We start from the raw sequence: 23,033 nt of genomic DNA on the forward strand, positions 1-23,033 counted from the left end.
AGTTAATACTATACTATTTTGCATCAAGATTGTATGATTCTGGACTAAATGCAAGAAGTAACTGACCCTCAGTAGCAATGTGACCTCACCAATTTTTTTTTAGAGTATGTATCCGTAAGCCTGTTAAGACTGTGGAAGCAGAAGGAACTATGGTAGAAAGGATCTGGTCTAGTTCATCTTTCATCCTTTGCATCTAGCACAGAGAGTATAAATACTAATACACGCTTAATGTATTATTCATGTATTGAAAAAATTCAATGAATAGATGAGCAATGGTATAGCAAGTAATCAGGCAAAAACCAACAGTATAAGGATTTTAGATTTTTTAAGTAAATGCTTGCCAATTAAAACTAAAATACTTTTGCTTTTCCAGAATACAGAATTAGATTCCAACAAAACACTTTTAATAAAATAAGGCACAATGTTTGATAAGGCAAAATTCACACAGACAGTTAATATTAGATCACATTCTTTTGTGTGTCCTGGGGGAAAAAAAGGAGGTATAGAATTGAAGTAGCTTAAATACTCTTTTTAGAGCATTTACCATTACAAGGTAATACATAAATTTGATGCAATAAACTATATCTTGTCCCAAAATAAAATGTAATTGAGTCACACTGCTGAATTACATTTATTGTAACCATTGTTTTAAATATATATATATACCTACAGATATAGGTATTCTTAAGTCACAAGAATGCAAATACAGAAAATTAAGAAATCAGGTAATAAAAAATAATTTGACTAAAGTAAAAGTACATATATTTTTGATATCCTTTGTTGATACTTTAAAGTCCCAAACTTTATAAAAAGTTAAAATACTGGTTAAAATATTTCTCCCATTATATTTTTGTTTCTCATGAATACAAAGTGGGCTCAGAAATGCAACAGACACCAATTGCAGGCACACCATTTGCTCCATAATTGTTGTAAAGTGATTGTTGAGGTTAATAATCCTTCTCAGTAACACATCATTGTCAACCATTTAAGTTAGTGAAAGGATTCTCTTAAAACACCAGTTGTAGACAGAATTAACCAATTTAGTAATGCTTTTGTAGTACCAGCAATAGTGATGTCAAGCTTATCCCCAGTTTCTTCCCAAAACTGGAATTGAAAATAAGAGTTTTACCCAATTTATTCACAGCAAAAGGAAGAAAGTAACTTCTGTTGAATGCAGATGGTCTCTCCAACCATGGCTTTCTAGTATAATGGTATATAAATAATCTTCTTCATACTAACAAATTTTAATATTAACTAGATTGAATACTGTCCCTTACGATAAACTGAGACTGACCAGCAAGTGCTAGGTAAAAGTCTAGTAGCACCCAAATCAATATTACCCTGTGAGTGTTCAATAATGTGTCATGTTTGTTGTTAGTGAACTGTTATTTTCTACATCAATTCTTAGCAAATATGAACCAAGTAGAGACATAAAACGAATGGGGATATTTACATGCAAAAATATTAAACCATACCCCCTTTTTAACCCGGTATTACAAAGAAAGCACAAAACGTGCTAGGCTTCATGGCAATAATATCTTTATATGATGCTATTAATATGAATTCGTTAGGAACTTGTCATCCCTTAGTGGTAGCAGATATATTTTCTTTATATGAAAGAGAATATACTTTTTCACTGATTTTATTTCAGGGACTCTAATTCTTCTATGACAGTATGTATGATTGGGATTCCCTCTCCAAAAGCCCTAGACTCAGAGACATTAGGTCTAGTTTTAGTGGAAGGAGTCCTTCAGGATCACAGTCATTCTCCTTCAACTCAAAGCAAAGCGTCATGAGGCTGTCACACACAACTTATTAAATGACATAGTTCCCCAAACTTTGGCTCCAGCAAGGAAGATTTAAGGCACATACTTTCAAAGCACAACTGAAGGCACTGCTACCTTTAAAAAGATCATGACTATAAAATACAAAATTGGATGCTATTAAATTCATCAGATTAATGTTATAGAGTATAGTGCTTAATACAGGAACAGTGAAGGTCAAATACTTCTTTTCTGTACAGCGGGGATCAGAACTATGAATTCCAGGTCACGTTGCCTAAAACCTATACAGCAGCCTTTACTGTTGTTAATGCTCAACATAACTTCAAAACTGACTATTTTGGACTAAATGGGGAGTGATAGTTATACTGTCATAATAAAATCTCTACTTTGGATGAGAATAAAGGGAGTCATTTAGGTAAAAATTAGGTATTTCTAAATAAATGCAGCTTAACTAATTTTATATACTATATATACATATTATAACTGATAAAAAGTTCTGCCCACAAAGGGTCTTATTTAGAATAACTTTTTTTTATAAATAGCTACTGCTAAAATGTTTTTTAAGATCAAACTTAATTTGCAGTAATCATTTGCTTAGTATTTTTTCTCTTTTACATAGTGAAAAGGTAAACATTAACCAAAGGTGTACCACAAATTCCAGGTTAACAAGGTATTACTTTCTCCCTTTGGAAAGAGGAAGGCTGGGTGTAAGAAAATCCAATTATTTGCTAGCCCTTCATTATGGAGGGATGTGGACAATCTCCCACTAGCAGAAACTGAAGAAATTTAGTGATAAACAGGCTTTCAGATGGTAGGTAGTGGGCCACTTAATTTCAAAACAATTCAGTATTACTTTAAAAAACTTTCTTGGCTCAGGGATCTCCTTGGGTGTCTGGTGACTTCTCTTTCCCTGCCTTTTGTGGTTTTTAAAGATTTCTTTCATTTTACACTCCAACCATCAGCCTTTCCCTTGTCTTCTTTTGTTTAAATTGGTATTTACAATGTTTGGTAGAACTGGTCTGCAGTATTACCCTGCACTAGTGTGGACTGCTTTTAACTTTACATTAGTACAAAAATTTCTCAAGTTTGAGGTACAGTTTATAATACAAGTCTTTACTTTTACATTTGTTAACTTTAAGTTCCAAATATCAAGAATTTTAGAGTAAGAGACTACCCCAGGAAGCATTTAGAAGTAAAATATGAACAGTAACCCTCAGATCTACCTCTACTACACAAATACAGAGAATGCTGAGAACCCTGACTAGCTTGTCCTCAGGTCAGCCAATCCCTGGCACCATGGAAGCAAAACGTTATAGGAGCTAATCTTCCTATTTCCTAAAATCCTAGGACCATTTCACTGACTCAGTTTGGTGACACTGAGAGAATTGGATTCTAGGAATAAAGATTACTAAGAATATTCAATGTTCCATTTCAATTCCAAATATTAGCACTGAAGAATTCCATTCTAAACCCATTTATGCTTTGGTTAAGTAGTTTTATCCACAGAAGTTTTGGTCACTAAAATTGTCCAAGTAGAGCAGTATCAAAAACTTACACACAAACAAGTGACTCAGCAACTAGAGAGACTTTCAATTTAAATACATAGTTAGCTATATGACTCTGGAACTGTAACTCACTTCTGGTTAATTTCTACAGTCACCAGTTATGAAAACAGGGAAGGTAGAGAAAAGAAACGGGAAAGCTTAGAAATTATTAGCAGCTCAGGAAAAGCTTAGAAATTATTAGCAGCTCTTATAAAAGGTTAGGTCAAAGATAAAAAAAAAAGATAGAACTAACAGCTAAAATGTAGACTTCAGTAAAAGTCACCAAAGAGAGCTGCATACTGATCAGAGATTTTCAAATGTACACATGGAGAAGCATAACAAACATTTTGTTGAAAGACATTTTGCTGTATACAATGTATATATCTACATTACACAGCAAAGGCTAGAAACTGTTTCTGGTTGGATCTATTTACATCTGTAAAAGATCAATCAGTGTATCTTCTGGCAAGGTTAAGCATCTATTTACATATCTACCTGTTTATTTCACAAAGACTAACTCTTAGAAGATTACCCAAGCTGTTACTTAGATCAAACTGGTAATTAATTAGGAAGGAAACCGAGGAATTTAAGCCAGAAAAATTTGGTCCTCTCAATTTATTTTACTATGAATACATTATTTTCTATGAAAATATTTTATGTATCTTACCTAAATCACTTACTTACAAAACACTTTGGGCTTGCCATTTAGGCACTGCCTAAATCATCTTTTATCTTTTATAATTTTGTAATACGCAGCCTGCTGTGGCTCAAATGGAGAAGTAAACAAAGACTTTTTATTACTTCCATTTTATGATATAATCACCCATGTACTACTCTGCTAGGCAGTAGAAAGATACTACATTACTTCTACAGACACAGTCAGAAAATTTCTGGATCAAAAGGAAAAAAGAATCTTATTACAACAGAGTGAAGGGATTCACTCTATAGCAGCGTTTCACAACTGCAGTCATGAAACTCTCATGATGTTTCATGAATTAACATATAATAAACAAACTATCCTACAGTATATTTTCTTCTAAAATAAAAAATATATGTGACAAAAACCTAACATATGTACATATCATTATTATACAACTTGCTTTTAGGAAATGGTGTGCCCCAGTCATGAATGCCAGAAGTCAGAAGGGAGATCATCTGATGTTCCAATGTGTTTCTGACCTTTGTATTACTCTACAGGTAGTATTTACCAACAAACCATTACGTTATTACAGATTAGTTAGCTAACGATTGCTAATGTGTGCTATGTATTTTATTTTACAATGTCAACTTACAGTTGTACTGTTACTCGATTTTTACTGCATACTAGTTAGTAAACATTTGTCATTTCTACTGGCAATTTGTGAAACCATTTTTCTGCTGTACTTTAAGGGTATATTTACATTTAAAATATTTTATCAATATATTATTTTCAAAAACTACTCCATGGTTAAACTTGTTTTGGAAACTGTTCTATTGTGTAAAAACACAATGACTGCTGTGCCCAATTTTATTTCACTTGTAATGTTTCTCTAGTTTTTCTTTAAAATTAGAGGAAGTTACAGTTCAGTACACACAGGCAAAGGAGTCATACTGGACTGCTAAAACCTTTAAAATCATTTTCCCACTGCTTTAACGCAAGACATAAAGAAGTTTCCTATCTTACATCTCTTTTCTGTTAAAAGAAATCTGACAGATTTTTCCATTAAAAACTATTATTCTGGGCTTCCCTGGTGGCGCAGTGGTTGAGAGTCTGCATGCCGATGCAGGGAACACGGGTTCGTGCCCCGGTCCGGGAAGATCCCACACGCCGCGGAGCGGCTGGGCCCGTGAGCCATGGCCGCTGAGCCTGTGCGTCCGGAACCTGTGCTCTGCAACGGGAGAGGCCACAACAGTGAGAGGCCCGCGTACCACAAAAACAAAACAAAACAAAACTATTATTCTGTCTTATGATGAACAGACTGATCAAGATCGTGGCCTCCCATTAATTATAAAAGTGATTTGTTTAAACAAAAAATGAGGTTAAGGTGGCTATGAGCTCAGATGTCAGATATACAGCTGTTTACCTAGTCCCATTAAAGCATATTTTAAAGTGTTCTGCATAGTATGTCAGGTTATAGGCTGCTCTGGTATCATTTCTTGAATAAATTTCTAAATCCTTGTTATGATTAAGGCACTATTACAGTCATTGCTGGATTATACAAGGGTAACAACAATCGTATAGAACAAAGGAGCAGAAGTGAAGAGTTTTAAAACCCCACATGAAAGTTATATCCCTTACTTTACCAGTCAGTAGCTGAGAAAGGTTTAGGTCCTATGTAACCATCTGTGAGCTTATCTGAATAACTCTGTAATCTAGACATATGGGCAATACAAGAATGTAGGGCTAATCCTGTTACGGTATAGTGTTCAACCTAAACTCAAGGACAACTCTGGTAAAAATGACATCTTTGATCATTTCTATCTTCATATCAACTATCACAAGTTAACACTCATGGTTTATTATAGCACTGCTCTTCAGGATGTTCCATTCTGCTGTGTGATTCATGCAAAACTTGAGTGAAAACTGCAAACAATCAGTTAAATCTGAAACTGCCATTCAGAGTGAATTTAAAAGAATCCAAACATGGAACTGGACTCATTCCTGCTGAATGGCTAGAAACACAAAATCTTTTACACCATCTCCAACTCCGGCATGGACATTTAAGATGAAGGTACGGTTTCTAGTGAACTTCCAAGTCTATTCTCTTTTCTAACCACCTCTGCTCAGTCTTTTAGTGTTTCACACCGCCCTGCTTCCCTTTTCAACCAAGAAGAACTTTCTGCATTCTGTGTGCAGCCACACTGGCTTCATCTTCTGAGTCAGATTCGCTCTGGGATGTGGAGCTGTGAGAGGCAGAGCTGCAAGGGGAAGAGCATTCCGGTGAACACAGGTAGTGCATCAGGGGGAGACGGTATTTCCCACAGAAGTCCACAAATTTAATTTGTCTGACGCAGCAATCAAAGTAGACTCCTGGAGAGAAGAAGGAATGAGGACAAAGTAATCATTACAAAGCAAAGACCCACATTTTCTTTTTCAATCCTATCTCCAGCATTCTGAAGAAATGTCTTATAGTCTTCTCTTTTGAGAATCTTAAGCAGAGGTAGTGGCTGCTCCCATAATTGTTTATAGAAATACTGGAAGGTCTTAGGGATGGACTACAAAGAGAAGGCTAGGAGATTTATCTTAAAGAGAGCTGGCGTTAAAAGGACACTATTGGGCTTCCCTGGTGGCGCAGTGGTTGAGAGTCCGCCTGCCGATGCAGGGGACACAGGTTCGTGCCCTGGTCCGGGAAGATCCCACATGCCATGGAGCGGCTGGGCCCGTCAACCATGGCTGCTGAGCTTGCGCGTCCGGAGCCTGTGCTCCGCAACGGGAGAGGCCACAACAGTGAGAGGCCCGCGTACTGCATAAAACAAAAAACAAACAAACAAAAAGGACACTATTTACTTGGCTTGTTTTCTCTGGGTGACTTGGTGGACAGTGGTTGATGGAGATTACAGGATATCTAAAGTGCCCTTTCTCCATCCCCCAAGCCCCTCCTTGGTACTACCCTAGAGTCTTGATAATGATCTAAAGAATTAGTTGTTATACCCAAAATTTGCAGAAAGGAGACGACTTTTAGTACCCCTGTCTTTATGTATTGGGAAGGAAAAATTAAAAGTAACAAAATGCCATCCTATTTCCATAGGGTCTAAATCTACAGCTTCAAAGCTGTTTCACTACTGATCTCACTTGACTTTCATGCAATTATATATTGCTAAGTAAACTGAAACTAGTATTCAGCTCTTTTGAGTCCTAATTTAGTGCTCCTGAACTGTGGCCCTTCAGCTAAGTAAAAATACAGCTAGAGATGACAGGAAAGCAGAGGTTGCTGTTTCGTGGGCTTCTAGCTGCTCCTCCTACTAGATATTGCACATCTCTAATCCATGAAGGCTGTCACAATGGTTGCAGTATAACCGGAACCCCTAGACCCCTGCGTCCCATCACCTCTCTGGAGAAGAATCTCAACCTTTATACTCTACCTAGGATTCCTCTGGCACCAACTACCCTGTATATCACATAAGGGAACAAAATAAAAAGATGTGGTCCAAGCAAAGGAGAAACAATTTTTCTCCTATTAATTTTTTTTCCTGTTACTTCTCCATTAACTTTCTAATTTTTTGATCCTGTAGTAAGTATAATTCGTAGTTTAAAAAGGGAAATTCATGGTATGTTACTTCGAACAATTCAGAAAAGTAGACAGATTCAGTAAACTGATCAATCATTAACAATAAATCCCCCCAAATGAGTTAGCTTTCTGAAACAAATGGAAGTAATAAAATAATTATAGTTACCAAGAGCTAAAATAGTATAATACTAACTTGTCATCTGTAAGATCTCAGACTATACAAAGGCAATATCTCACAAAATAGAAAATTACTTTTGTTTAACTTAGAGTTCAGTAACTAGGGAATCTGAGGGGGAATTCACTTTAGATATTACAAAATTTTAAGCTAATAATTTAAAAAGTATTTTAGTTCCTAAGACAAATAACACAGCAGTATACTAAAGAACTCATTTAAGAAAGAAAGAAACCATTTAAGAGAGAAAAGAGACTTCTTGTAGAGGTCTATTTCTAGAAAAGGATAGATTCCAAGAGATTAGATACAGACTATGAAGCCTGAAGGTCTGGTGAGAGTGTTGTCTCTTGCCACTGTTAAAGCCAACTTCAGAAGGAGAGTTCACAGAGAAAATCTAAGTACTTCTAACTTGGCACGGCAGTCTCTACTTGTAAAAGTAAGTGGCCAGAAATGGCTCAGAGTAGTGTCATTTTTCTTTTTTAAACTAGTAGTATCTTTTTTACCTTTTAATATTCTTTGAGAAACTTAAATCACCTTCTCTCTGTTTAACATTATAACCGTTTTCAAGGCCTGATGGGACATCTGGGGAAAACCTCAGCTGGCTCTGATCATATTTATGCAGCATTTCCCTGGCACCTACAATTATCCTACAATAATAAAAACCTTTCTGTACCCCCATTAAATTGGATTTTTAAAAAAGTAGTCTTTTATGAGAGAGCCAAGATAGAATGACCTGCTATCATTCACCAACTCCCCTCCACACACTGGCACTTCAGGCCCTTCAAAATCTGGCCTCAATGTATCTTTTACTCTGCTCTCATTACTCCCTTAACTGTACATTTGAACCAAATTATTACTCAACCAACATTCTGCCCCATATTGTTTTGTTTCCTATTTTACTCTCTCCATCTGAAAAGTCTTCTATCCTCAATCAAACCATATCAAAATTCAACTCATACTTCAAGAATTGTCTCATCTTTTCCAGATCTAATAAATGTGCTCTCTCCCTCCTTTGGTTTCCAACAGTATTTTGGATTCCTACTTTACACTGTCTTACATTATATTATTTGTTTAGTTCTCTCTAAATGCTCTAAACTCAAGAAATTTTGAAGCATGGATTTAAAAGAATGGAGAATTCCAGGGTACATTCTGAAACTGGCACACATTCAGCCTATTCTTGTACACCTTGAATTGTACTCTAAAAAGGTACCTGACACTCAGAATGGTGAGTCTAAGAAAATGTCCTTCAAATAAATATGAAAGGTGGCCAAACATTTTAGAGACTCTTCTAAAGCAATTAGAACTGTTTATGCTTTCTTTCTGTTTCCTCTCATGTTACCAATTTACCTTATCCTATGACAGTTCCAAGAAAGACGAGACTTTCTGGGTATTTTCCCTGTGTATGAATCCTGAAGTACCATGAAAAGAAGAAATAAGGAAAGAAAGAAGAAAAGGAGGGAGGGAAGGAAGGAGGGAGGGAGGGAGGGAGGGAGGGAGGAAGGAAGTAAGGAAGGAAGGAAGGAATCCAGAGAGGGTGAAATGTCTTACTTTCTGGTAAAAGGGTGAAATAAGGCAAACAAACAAACTGCCTTTCTCTGAAAGAAGACAGCTAATTAAAACAACATTTAGATCATAATTTAAAAGTAACTAAATGAATGGGAAACAAGGACACTGAATTAACTTACCTCCACACTTTGGGTTTGGGCAATTGCTGGCTAAACTCAAGTATCTAAGAAGATTCCCAGGAAGATCATAGGGAGTATAGGAAATATTTCGAATTTTAATGGTCCGTGCAGCTAACTCCAGGAGAGTTGGAGGATCATACGTTAAATCTCTAACAAAACGAACAACCAATGGATTTCCTCGCAAACTCAATTCTTCCAAATGAATAAGGTTGAGGATCTCTCGAGGCAGGTATGTCAGCAAGTTATTGTGAAGACTGAGGGAACGAAGTGAATGCAACCTAGAATGAATGCAATACAAAAATCAACCACCATAAGCAAGAAAACTACTCAGAAAGTTAAGGGAAGGACTCAATTTCCCCGCAAGAATGAGCAATTAAGATTAAGGTCAATGGAAGTAAAATTAAAAGGTGCTGAAACTAAATTAGAGCCCATACTTGTATATATCATGAAGGACTTTTGCCCATGGAATCTTAGAGAGCTTAAAATACTTAGAGAGTATTCTGATGTGTTAGCTGATTTAAATGCTAGATTTAAAGGGTTTTTTTTTTTGGCATGCTTTATCATTCAGATACCTAAAAAAGGAAAGATTTCAAATGCAACAGGAATAAAGATCCTTCACATTATCTCATTAGGATAGGAATGCTTCATATCAAATATAAATCAATAAAATCCCATAAAACCTTGGGGAATCTATGCCAAAGTAATACTCTATTTTTGGTTACAGAAAAGAGGCTCAACAACTATGGAAAACAGTATGGAGGTTCCTCAAAAAACTAAAAATAGAGTTGCCATATGATCCAACAATCACACTCCTGAACATATATTCAGACAAAACTATAATTCAAAAAGATACATGCACCTCTATGTTCATAGTAGCACTATTTGCAATAGCCAAGACATGGAAACAACCTAAATGTCCATCAACAGATGACTGGATAAAGAAGATGTGGTATATATACACAGTGGAATACTACTCAGCCCTATAAAAGAATGAAATAATGCCATTTGCAGCAACATGGATGGACCTAGACATTATCATACTAAGTGAAGTAAGACAAACAGAAAGACAAACACCGTATGATATCACTTATATGTGGAATCTAAAATACGACACAAATGAACCTATCTACAAAACAGAAACAGACTCACAGACAGAGAACAGACTTCTGGTTGCCAAGGGGAAGGAGGGGTGAGGGAGGGAAGGATTGGGAGTTTGGGATTAGCAGATGCAAACTATTATATATAGGATGGATAAACAACAAAGTCATACTGTATAGCACAGGGAGCTATATTCAATATTCTGTGCTAAACCATAACAGAATAGAATATGAAAAAAAAATGTATGTATAACTGAATCACTTTACTGTACAGCAGAAATTAATACAACATTGTAAATCAACTATACGTCAATAAAATTTTAAGAAGATAATTAAAAAAAAGAAAAGAGGCTCAACGATTTTGAGGAATATATCAGAGCATTTAAAAGTAAAATTAAAAATAAGCCACCCAATTCATAACACACCTCAGAACTTTCATTCTCATGTATCATTTACTTTGAGAACACTTAATTCTTTTCCACATACAAATCATGTGGGTGAATGCAGGATGATAATTCCTAAGCACGTATCTCTGTGTGTACATAAACTGCCTGAAAATACTCACTGTGAAAGCTGAGGAGGCACACTTTGGATTTTGTTGTCACATAATACCAAGTAATTTAGAGAAGGCAAATTTCCTAATTCTGGCGGGATTTCTTTGATGAAGTTTCCTCCAAGATATAAACACTCTAAACTGCAAAAATAAATGAAAAAAACAAAAAAACCAAAATTTGAACAAGTACCCCATTATCTTTATTACAATGAACATATATCGTTTATTCATTCCACAAATGTTTTACTCAGGCTTTCTATGTGCTATACAGTCTCTGGAGGAATAATGCAATCTTCAGGGAGCTTATATTATAGGTAAGCAGACAAGACACACCACATTTATAATTAAATGCAAAACAAGATCCCAAATAAGCATAACATGATTAAAATACCAAAATAAGCAGAACAATCCATAAATGATATAGGAGTTTTAAAAGTAGAGAAATTAAAAAAAAAGACATTAGTTCTGATTGGAAAGGCTCCCAAAAGTGTTGTGATTTCAGCTGGACTATGAATTTAGCCCATTTAGGGTAGGAGGAAAGAGGACCTTCAGGTCGGAAGAAGGGTTTTTATGGGATAATGAGTATACCTTTTAACACATAAGAAGAGAATTCATGTTGAGGAACCCAGAGATACAGCCGGATAAAGGCCAAATTACAGGAGCCCTGTATTCGCGCTGGTGGGTTTGGATTCAATGCATTACTAGGCAATGGGAAGGCGAAAACCACTAGCTTTTTTTTGAAGAGTGGAAAAACACAGCTCAAGTTTATGTTTCTTCTTTGCTCTTATTATGGCAAATGCAGTCTTTAAGAGGCTAACTAAATTATGTAAAACTGACCACTATTATGAAATTAAAGTTCTAGATAATTATCCAGTTTTCTAATAATAAGTTAACATTTTAGACATAGCATATATTGCACCAAAATGTACTGCTGCTCCTTGTGGTGATGACTGTAGAAAGACTCTCTCCAAAAGATTTTTTTCAGTTGATGGGGGGGTGGCAGAATCAGTTCTTACTATATAAATATCAATGAAATGTATACATATAGATCTTTCCCATAACTATGTTACTTTTGTCTTCCTGTTAAATCTGCTCAGTAGACATTATCATTCTTTTAAGACACCTTTAAATGTAGGGAAAAACAGCCTACTAAACTGTTACCCAAACTTCCAGGATAAGAATTAACTGGGATACTTTTAAAGCTACAAAATCTAGGCCCTGCTCAGATCCAGTAAATCAGAGTTCCAGGGGAAGGGCCTGAGAAGTGGCAGATTTTAGGGTACAAGCTGTAATGTTAAAAGAAAAAGCCAAATTACCCTGCAGAGTTATAGCTAATTACAATCCACAATTAGCATTTAAGAGCACTCTTTACCCTACAGCCCTGCCAACACTTAATATCATCACCTGCTTTAACGTTTTTATTCTACTTTTTACTATTTAGCTGGTGTGAAAAATGATACCATTCTGTACTAGTAATCTCTAATTATTAGTGACGTTTAGCATCTTTTTATGTTTTGACCATTCGTACATCTTTAGAGAATTGCGTTTCTATCCTTTACCCATTTTTCTCATGGGTTATATGGCTTTCTCTTAGCTTGTTGAGAGCTTTGTTGTTGTTAAACATATGTTCTGCATAACCTTGTTCCTCTGTGGTCTAGAGCATGGTCTATTTTTGTTCACATTTTATATGTGTAAAAAGAATGTGCAGTTATTAGGATTGAGCTTGTTAGCTGTGCAATTTAAATTTTTTATAGTGTCTCATCATTTCACCTTCTTACTCTGGTGGTTAGTTTCCTACCTGAACCATGGTTTTCCCTTTATAGTTCTGTCAATTTTTGCTCTCTTTCTCCTCAAAATATGGAAGCTATATTGAAGATACATTCAGGTTCATGATGGTTAAAACTTCTTGTTGCATCGTTCCTTAATTCACATGAAGCATTTCTCATTCTTCCTTCTAATCCATTTTGCCGTAAAATCTATCGCCTCTGATTATCAATACTGCCTACCTGTTTTTGTTAGTATTTATTTAATCCTAGCCCCACCATTTACCAGTACGAGAACTTGGGCCCATTACTAAATCTAATTATGCCCCAGTTTCCTCTTCTTTAAAATTGAATAACATTACTATATATCATATAGGCAATAAATATGAACTAGGCACCGACCATGTGCCAGGCACTATTCCAGGGAATATAATGTAAATAAGACCAAGTTCTTGACCTTAAGAAGCCTACATTTTAGTGAGAGAGACAGTAAGTCAATGAATGTATATATATTATGCCAGATAGCTTTAAGTGCTACAAAGGAAAACAGGTAATCAGATGTTGATGGAAGTGATACTGTAGATAAGGTGGTCAGAAAAGGTTTCTCTTAGGAGATGACACTTTAACAGAGATCTGAATGGAATGACTGAGTGAGTACAAATCCCTGCAGTGGAAAAAAGCTTGGTGTGCTGTGAAAGAGCAACACAGCCAGTGTGGGTACATCAGGGTGACAGGTGGGGAGAGTGGTGGTCAGAGAAGTCAGAAAGGTAGCCTGGGAAAGCCAGATCACAGAGGGCCCTTCAGGCCTTAGCAAGGATTCTGAATTTATCCTAGGTAGAAGGGGTTTGAACAAAGGCCAGTTGTGTAACTTGACTTACACTTTAGAAGGGTCACTTTGGTTATTGTTTGGAAAACAGCAGGAGAAGTGGCAGGGACAGGCGAGTGCAATGGGAGGAGTGGAAGCAGGAAGACCAGACTGGAGCCTAAGGCAGTTGAATCCAGGTATGAAATGATAGAGATTTGCTTCATACATCTTTTTCTACACCTTAACTTTAAACACATTGGGGTATTTCTATTTTAAGTGTAACTCTTGCAAACAGTGCACAACCTGATTGTTGATATATTTGCACTTGTGTTTTCTTTACCATGGTATATCTCAATATCTTTTTCTCTTCTGTCTGCCTTCTGTTGTGTTCATCAAGTTTCCTTTTGTCCCACTCCATTATTTTGAACTGCACATGCTACATGTATTTTGCTAGTAGTTGCCCCTTCAATTTCCTTTGCTCTCCCTCTCACTCCCAAATATACAACCATGCTCACTTCTCTGTCATCTTCATATCATCATCCAGGATTAGTTCTACCTTGATTTGAAAATAAATTGAAACTTATTTATTCCCAATCAATAATTACTCAGTCATCAATATGTTTTACCAAATTCTCTGCTCACCACTGTTCTGGGCACTTGCTATTTCTTTTAAAGTTCATTCTTCTTGGAGTACAGCCTGTAGAAGTTCTTTCAGTAAGGACTTACAGTTGTTAATGTTTGAGTCCTTTGTCTCTGATGTTCTTATTTTTTCCCTTCACACCTGAGTAATAGCTTGGCTGGGCATAAAATTCTAGGTTGACAGTTACTTTTCCTTACCAGGAGGAAGATACTGTTCTACTATCTTATTACAGCCCATATTCCTTTGTAGGTAATCTGTTTTTTTTCTTATTAGGAATTTTTAGGGTCTTTTTTCTTTATCCTTCTTGTTCTACAGTTTTATTATGATGTGTCAAGATACCAGTTCAGAGTGCTCTCTTTCTTTAATCGTGGGAAATTCTCAGCTACTATTACTTCTGGCATTGCCTTTCCTACATTCTCTCTATTCTCCTTCTGGAATTCCTAGCAAACAGCACTTTGAACTTCAGAGTCTATTTTCCATTTCTCTTAACATTTCTTTCATACGTTCCGTTTCTTTATTTTTTTGTGCTGCATTCCAGAATGCCTCAGTAAGATCTTTTAGCTTACTGATTCACTACGCATCAGCTGACTCCAGTCTACCATTCAGCCCACTGAGTTCCTAATTATATATTTTTATTTCTAGAAATTCCGATTGGGGTTTTCATAGTTGTCAGTTTTAAAACTTCTTATTCTTCTTTCACTGATGAAGTTCCCTCCTTTATCTCTCTGAAGTTAGGAAACAAACTTATTTTAAAGTCCTTTACAGATGGCCTTTATACATAGTTTCTCAGATACAATTTCTTCCATTTGTTGACTTTCTTATCTGTATTTCATAATCTCAGCCTTCCTTGATGTGTGGTGATTCAAAAAGCCAATTTGAATCGAAGTTTTGTCATTCTAAAAATATATTAATGAAAAAAAATAAAAATATATTAATGCTACTCTCTATTTCTTATTGTGTAAATCTTTTCAAGACTGCATTTCTCTCTTTAGATTTACAATGCTCAGTAAAAGTAAGCAGAACACTTAACCCTGATAGGCTATTTTTTTCTCCTTTAAGGATTACCTTGTGGCAAAAATCAATGGTCTGGATACAAAACTGAATTCCCCTACATGTAAGTGTTTAAACACTGGTGAAAAAGGTTCCTAGGCAGGATTGTTTGAGCTTACAGATTATAAGTTACTGCTCAGCTACTGAGAAGTTTCTATTTTTCAATGATGAGAGCTACTAGAACAGAATAGAAGAGAGTAGAAAATATTTGGAGTCCAAAACAGAAACTTCTCTGGAAAAAAAACAATTTTAATGAGACAGTTGGGAAAAATTTTTAGCAAACTTGGAAGTTCTTTTATAAAGGATTCAATAGTTACATAACAACTTGCAATTTAGTCTAGTGAGGGAGAAAAGAAAAGAAAGTGATGAAAGGGAAGAGTGAGTCTGAGAGCAAATATAAATATTGCCCTTCCTATATGGTTAAGTCAGGAACCAAGAGAAATTAGTGTCTGGTGGTCAGTCACTACTCAATGTCTTCTCTCAGTGTTTTGGAGTTGGTGGGGAGGTAAACAGACAGAAAGGACGCCAAACCTTAGTTGTTACTGTGACTTTGGCAGAGAAAGATCTGATGTTTTAAAATATAACCAAGTTCATGACTTCAAAACCATATAAATCTCTTTTGCAGCTGATGGGTATCATTAATTAGAGTATACAACCAGCATATTCAATTTACATTTTCAGGCTTATGTACCACTTTGAAACTCAAATAATTTCCAAAGTTCTTGGACTTAAAGCCTTTCAATGATTTGTGGGAATTAAATTTCTAAAACACACTCTACTGTTTCCAAACACGCTTTTCTATAAGGAGAAATGAAACTATTGTTGAATTTAAAGCAAAACCGTAGTGTTTAAAAGTTCTTGTATTTGTCAAAATTACACCTGTTAATCAGACGTTAAACAATTCTATTCTTTTGATGTTTGACAAATACAAAAAACATGAAAATCATTCACAAAATTTAGAGAAGAATTCTTCCTTTCTTTTTTGTCTAAGGTTAACAGACCAACCTTAAATTTGTTTCCTGAAAAGTATCTCACCTCTCCAATCCTTAGGGATACTGAAGTGGGTACCCTTCCTATAGGAAGGGCCAGTGACCCACTGGAAAAATACACTAGGGTCCACTTAGTGCCAATCAACTTAACCACAGGTGTAAGTAGGAAATGTTTTGCTTCTCCACCCAAACAAAAATGACATTCAATATAACAAAAATATACATTAGTCCCATGTTATGATTGGTTAAAGGGAGATGGAATTAAAGTGAGACAGGTTTGTACCTAAAGAGGCAGAAAATAGAAAATAAGAGAAACACAGAAAGATAAGAACCATACGTCTGTGGATAAAGAAAGTAGTTTTCTTGAGACAGCATCCCCATACTAAATCATTTTCAAATATACTCACTACAGGATTTTAAAGTCCGTTATATGTTCAAAAGTAGAAGCACAAATGGAGGAATCATCTCTTGGTTCTTGCCCCAGACTAAGGCATTGGAAGAAGTCAGAAGGAAGAATTGAGAGCCAGAGAAAAACTCAATATGACTCTAAATGGGGAAAAGAGTTTTTATTTAAACTTTACTGCTGCATTCTATTTATCATCTGGTTAGGTCGTCTCTTTTGTAAGATATCAACCTATTGCACACTAGCTTCAAAACAGTCCAGGACATTAATATTTAGCTTTTATTTCCATCACAATTCTCATATCTTTAATTTCTAAAACCACATCAGGCAGACAGTGAAAGAGGCATCATGAACAGAAAAAGGAAGGAAATCTTTTCTTACCTGAGAAGAAAAGACTGTGGGGAATGGAGCCAACGAAACTCACTTGTGCTCAAACCTACTCTCCCAGTGTCTAGCATCCTGGATGCCAAAGAATCCTGGAGCTTTTGTTTTCTTTAACAAAGTCTATTACCCGTTGGGTGATAAGTTATTAAGCTCTTCCTCAGTTAATGTCTGAGCTAGTTGAGAGGAATAAAAGTTAAGAGTTCAGAAAAAGAAACAGGTCAAAATATGAATTACACCTACTTTTCCAACACTGTAAGACAAAACCAATTTTGTCCATCTACTAGCAAGTTATTATACCTACTTGTTGAAGAAGAACCTCATATTTTGATGGAAAGAATCTACACCCACAACCTCACGATTCACACTGAGCCTAATTTACTCCAGGGGAATGAAGTTAATCATAAAAATAAGATTTTCACCATCTACTTATTTGTTATACTTTAAAATCATCTTTCAAAAACCACTTTTCAAAAATTTTATCACCAGGGAAAAGGATCAACAGAATACAGAAAATATACATGAAAATACCCTGCTAAATCTGGAGGATCAAATACACCAATTAAGCTAGGAGTATTTATTTGTTATTCCCTCCTGGAAGGATGGAGGGTGGGGAGAAAGGGGACCTCTATATGGATTATATAGTCTGCATTATTTTTTAAACTTCTGTTAAAGAGGGTAGATAGATTCCAAATGCCCAGAAACACCTCACTTGGTTTTAAAAGCAACATGGCATAGTAAACAATATACATCAATGTTACCAATGAGGTCTAGGGAGTCCATGTATATTCTAAGAGAAGATGGTGCTCTTGGGCAGGTACCTTAGGGTTTGAGTAACTGAACCTCTACCTCTACATTTTTGAAGCTTTAATGTATTATTTTAGTAGTAAGTAGTAAGTAGTAAGCAGCCTTTGAGGGTTGAAGCACATGAATCTCCCTGTCGCTATCTGGCCTCAAGCAAGTCACTGATACTAAATCTCAGTTTCTTCATCTGTAAAAAGAAGGGGGTGACTCAGGCCAATTGCCTAGGCTGTCTCTACTTCTAAGAGTATATTCCTACATGACCCTTTCAGCCTACATTCAACTACAGTTTATATTTGGAGCATATAACCTAAACCTTTACTGATTCTTATCAGTAAAGAGAAATACAGCAGACAACTGAAGAATGAAAACAATGACATAAAAGAGCCTACATACAATTGGAGACAAAGGTACAATGTCCAAAAACCATAGTAAACAGCCCAGAAAATCAGGTCAATCAGGAAAATGGCTTTAGCCAATCCTCCTGATCACATATTCAACAGAACAGAAGTCAGAAGAATTAGGTTCTAGCCCTTACTCTGTCACTGTGGAAAATTCATGGATTTGAAGTCAGAGATCCAGTTTGATCCAAAGGTCAAATCCAGTTCTACCACTCATTGGCTTTGTGATCTTAAGACTTTACTTCTTAGGGCTTCAGTTTCTTCTTCTCATATCACAGAGTCATTGTGAAAATTAAAAAGCATATTTAGAGAACCTACCACAGGGCTTACTGCATTGTAAGGATTCAATAAATGGCATTTTTGCCTACCTTTCTCCCCATGTGATGGTAATATTTGCTCTAAGTTTTTCTTAGTACATTAAAAAAATTCAAATGAGAATGCTGGAATTAACATCAAAATTAGAAGGAACTAAGGCTTGACAATTTTACATCTAAATCTCTCTCCAACCCTTCTATCAATATTTCTTACTATCTCTCCTAGCATCACCCTGGTATAAGCTACCATCATCTCTCATTCTACTAGAATAGCCTCCTTCCATCCAGCCTTCAAAATGTCTTCTCATCTCTCCACCTGCTCCCCGCTCCATTCTTGCACAGCAACAAGACAGATGTGCTTTTTAAAAACTCTTCCATGCGTACTTAGAATAAAATTCAAGCTTTACCATGGCCTTCAAGATATGACATGGCCTGGTCCAAATTTATATTTGCCACTTTCCCTGTTGGTCACTTCCTCACTATGCTCTAGTACAATGTCTTCCTTTCAAAATTTTGGCCTTCAGTCCTTCTTTCTGGGTTTTCATGCATGCTGTTCCTTCAATCTGGACTGATCCCATCCCACCCTCTCCTGGTTAATTCTTACTCTTCCTTTAAAAGCTCAATTCAAATGTTACTTGCTCAAAGACCAAACTAAGTTACTTTGTTTCAAGGCACTCTGTACTTCTTCACAGAACTTATAACAACTGTAATTAAATAATGAAGTTAACAGGTGTTTAATGTCTCCTCTGTTAGAATGCTCCATGAGGGAAGGATCCTGTTCACCACTGTATCCCCACCCCAGCATCTAGGACAGTGCCTGACACTGGGTAGGTACTCAATAACAATCTGTTGGTGAGTAAACAAAGGGACATCTTGTCCAAATGCCTCATTTAGCTGATTAGGAAGTTGTAGTCAGGATATGTTAAAGTGACTTGCATAAGGCTGGGACACCAAGAGTTCTTTTTTTTTTTTTTAACAATAATAAACATTTATTTAGTGCTTATTACATGTCAAGCATAGATTTAGGCTCATTACTTTTTTTTTTTAACATCTTTATTGGAGTATAATTGCTTTAAAATGGTATGTTAGTTTCTGCTTTATAACAAAGTGAATCAGTTATACATATACATATGTTCCCATATCTCTTCCCTCTTGTGTCTCCCTCCCTCCCACCCTCCCTATCCCACCCCTCTAGGTGGTCACAAAGCACGCAGCTGATCTCCCTGTGCTATGTGGCTGCTTCCCACTTGCTATCTATTTTACATCTGGTAGTGTATATATGTCCATGCCACTCTCTCACTTTGTCACAGCTTACCCTTCCCCCTCCCCATATCCTCAAGTCCATTCTCTAGTAGGTCTGTGTCTTTACTCCCGTCTTGCCCCTAGGTTCTTCAAGACCTTTTTTTTTTTTTTTAAGATTCCATATATATGTGTTAGCATACGGTATTTGTTTTCTCTTTCTAACTTACTTCACTCTGTATGACAGACTCTAGGTCCATCCACCTCATTACAAATAACTCAATTCGTTTCTTTTTATGGCTGAGTAATATTCCATTGTATATATGTGCCACATCTTCTTTATCCATTTATATGTTGATGGACACTTAGGTTGCTTCCATGTCCTGGCTATTGTAAACAGAGCTGCAATGAACAGTTTGGTACATGACTCTCTTTGAATTATGGTTTTCTCAGGGTATACGCCCAGTAGTGGGAATGCTGGGTCGTACGGTAGTTCTATTTTTAGTTTTTTAAGGAACCTCCATACTGTTCTCCATAGTGGCTGTATCAATTTACATTCCCACCAACAGTGCAAGAGGGTTCCCTTTTCTCCACACACTCTCCAGCATTTACTGTTTGTAGATTTTTTGATGATGGCCATTCTGACCTGTGTGAGATGATATCTCATTGTAGTTTTGATTTGCATTTCTCTAATGATTAATGATGTTGAGCATTCTTTCATGTGTTTGTTGGCAGTCTGTATATCTTCTTTGGAGAAATGTCTATTTAGGTCTTCTGCCCATTTTTTGATTGGGTTGTTTTTTTGATATTGAGCTGCATAAGCTGCTTGTAAATTTTGGAGATTAATCCTTTGTCAGTTGCTTCATTTGCAAATATTTTCTCCCATTCTGAGGATTGTCTTTTTGTCTTGCTTATGGTTTCCTTTGCTCTTATTCTCAGGTCAATGTTCTTTTCACTACACTTAACTCTGAGGTCCCTTTCAGCTCTAATATTCTGTTATCTCAGAAAATTCAAGAAAGGATGTGAAAATATTTTACAGATAGAAGATTCTTTTTTTTCACTTTGGACAATACACTTGCTCTTACTTTATTTCTCACTCCCCTGCAGGGCACCTTTAGGGGACTTTTGTTACCCTGCTTCTCTGCTTCCTTCTTCCATTTAATTTAACATATATTTACCGAACAATCTAGTAGATGAGGCAGATCTGCAGGCAATAATTATAATCAATAAGTGCAATGGCAGAGTGAATGAGGTACAGAAGAAGTACAGTTTAGACAATAATTAACTGTTGTCCAAGAAGCAGTAAAGAAAGGAAACAAAGAAATGACCCTCAAAACAGGTTTTGAAGGATGAACACGAGTTTGCCAGATGCAAGCAACATTCCAGACAAAGGTAACAGCAACACAGAGGCACTGTATCCATTCAACACATATTTAGTCAGTGCTTACAAGGTACCGGTAAAGTGCACAGCTCAGTGAATTCCATAAATAGTTTTGTTGGTATCGCTACAGAAAAGATGGAGCAGGAAATGTAGTGGAAAGCAAGGATCAGATCGGAGTACCTTGTCTGTCACGCTACAAGACATAAATTTGATCTACAGGCATGGAAAACCACCCAAGACTTCGGAGCAAGGAAGGAACCTTCGGAGCAATGTTGCAACAGGCAACCTCAGATTTACATTTGTTTGAGTATGTACTCAGTTGGGATCACTCCCCCAGACCCCAGGAGACGACAGAAAAACTGCCTGGAAGATCTGCACAGGGCAAACACAACAAACCAAATGCTGTCACGACCACGATCTTATTAGATCTTCACTACAACTCCCTGAGTTGGCAGGGCAATACTCACAGCCAAAGAGTTGAAGAAGAGCCTAGACTAAGACAGGTACGTGACAACCGAACGGCGCCCCAAGACCTGGCGCGGGGCCCCAGGACTCCCGGACACCGCCCCGGGCCTCCCTACTCTCAGGCAGGCACCCGCTCACCTCCTCAAGTTCTCGATCTCGGCTGGGATGTTCTGAAGCTGGTTGCCACCGAGGCTGAGGGTGTGCAGCGCGCGCAGGTCCAGCAGCGAGGCTGGAACCTCTTGGAAGCAGTTCCCGCTAAGGTTGAGCACGTGGAGGCTGCGGCAGAGCGGCGACTGGGCCAGGCCCTTGGGCAGTGAGCCGGGCCCGCCGAGCCGGTTGTTCTTGGCCAGCAGCGTGCGCAGGCCGCGCAGCGCCAGCAGCTCCGGCCCCAACGCGGTCAACGCGTTGCCGCTCACGTCCAACAGCTGGAGGTGCGGAAAGCCGCTGCCCAGCGCCCGCGGCAGCGACACCAGACGGTTGTGCGGCAGCAGCAGCCGCAGCAGCGCCTCCCGCGCGCCGCGCCGCTCCTCGCCCCGCGCCTCCAGCTCCGACTCCAGGGTCTCGGGGGACACGCTGAGGCGGGACAAGTTCAGTTCGGACTCCCCGGCCGTGGCCACCACCGCTCCGGCCTCCTCCATCCCGGCCGCCACAGAGCGCCGCGCGCTACCCACAGGCCGGGAGCTCCGCGGCGCCCCGGAACCTGAACCGAGCGCCGCGTCGGAAGTGGCGCGGGCGGGCGGACGCGCGCGCGCTAAGCCCGCGCGCGCCCGCCGAGTCACGCGACGCGAGGCGGCGGGGTGCGCGCGCCGCTCGGGGGCCGGGCTGCGCTGCTCGGGGGCTGGGCTTCGCTTCACGCGGCCCGCAGCGCGGACCGGGCTTGCCGGCGGGGCGGAGACCAGGCGGACCCCAGTTACTCTCTGAACGCGGCCGGGTTTGGGCAGCCGCGGCTTACGGTCCCTGGAGTCTGGTGACCTGTCCCCGGAGTCCAGGACCGCCTCGGTAAACAGCCCGAGGACAGTTTTGCTATTTGGCGTTGAGGATTCGCGCGTCACGGTGCCCCGCCCTCTTGGTTTCCAGTTTAGGAGTGGGGCCCCTGGTCTGAGGGATTAAGCAAAAACACAGGAATTTAGTGGTGATTCAGCTCCATGACAGCAAGCCCCAGGAATTTCAAGTCCCGGGATTAACCAAGCCGACTTTGAAGTGCGAAGGCAGCTGTACTAGAAATCAGAACTCTTGGATCTTACCTCGGGTTCAGCTGTTAAATAGCCTTGTTTCCTCGGATATAGGATTTGATTTCAGTTTCTCCATCCATAAAATGTGGATAATCGTTGCCCTGCTTGCCCTACAGCATTTTTTTT

General features: G+C 38.1%; 1 protein-coding gene across 2 annotated transcripts; it reads right to left on the reverse strand.

Moving 5' to 3' along the window:
- Positions 1 to 308: 308 nt before the first annotated feature.
- On the reverse strand, positions 309 to 22,384 carry LRRC58 (leucine rich repeat containing 58). Of its 2 annotated transcripts, XM_060010719.1 has the most exons (4): positions 21,814 to 22,384; positions 11,056 to 11,184; positions 9,394 to 9,671; positions 309 to 6,338 (listed from the first exon to the last, which is right to left on the reverse strand). In XM_060010719.1, exons 1-4 carry the CDS (start codon positions 22,311 to 22,313, stop codon positions 6,130 to 6,132), a joined length of 1,116 nt encoding a protein of 371 aa, XP_059866702.1. In that variant the 5' UTR covers positions 22,314 to 22,384; the 3' UTR covers positions 309 to 6,129. The 2 variants fall into 2 exon arrangements, with proteins under 2 accessions (XP_059866702.1, XP_059866703.1); XM_060010720.1 differs by lacking the exon at positions 11,056 to 11,184.
- Positions 22,385 to 23,033: the final 649 nt, after the last annotated feature.

Source organism: Delphinus delphis, chromosome 4, assembly GCF_949987515.2.
Source record: "Delphinus delphis chromosome 4, mDelDel1.2, whole genome shotgun sequence".
NCBI classification, from domain to species: Eukaryota; Metazoa; Chordata; class Mammalia; order Artiodactyla; family Delphinidae; genus Delphinus; species Delphinus delphis.

Coding starts and splice junctions, on each gene's coding strand:
- LRRC58 (XM_060010719.1), bottom strand. CDS start 22,313: ATGGAGGAGGCCGGAGCGGTGGTGGCCACGGCCGGGGAGTCCGAACTG. Junction 11,185..21,813: donor GAGATCGAGAACTTGAGGAG/GTGAGCGGGTGC, acceptor TTATTTTTGCAG/TTTAGAGTGTTTATATCTTG. Junction 9,672..11,055: donor GTGCCTCCTCAGCTTTCACA/GTGAGTATTTTC, acceptor CATTCATTCTAG/GTTGCATTCACTTCGTTCCC.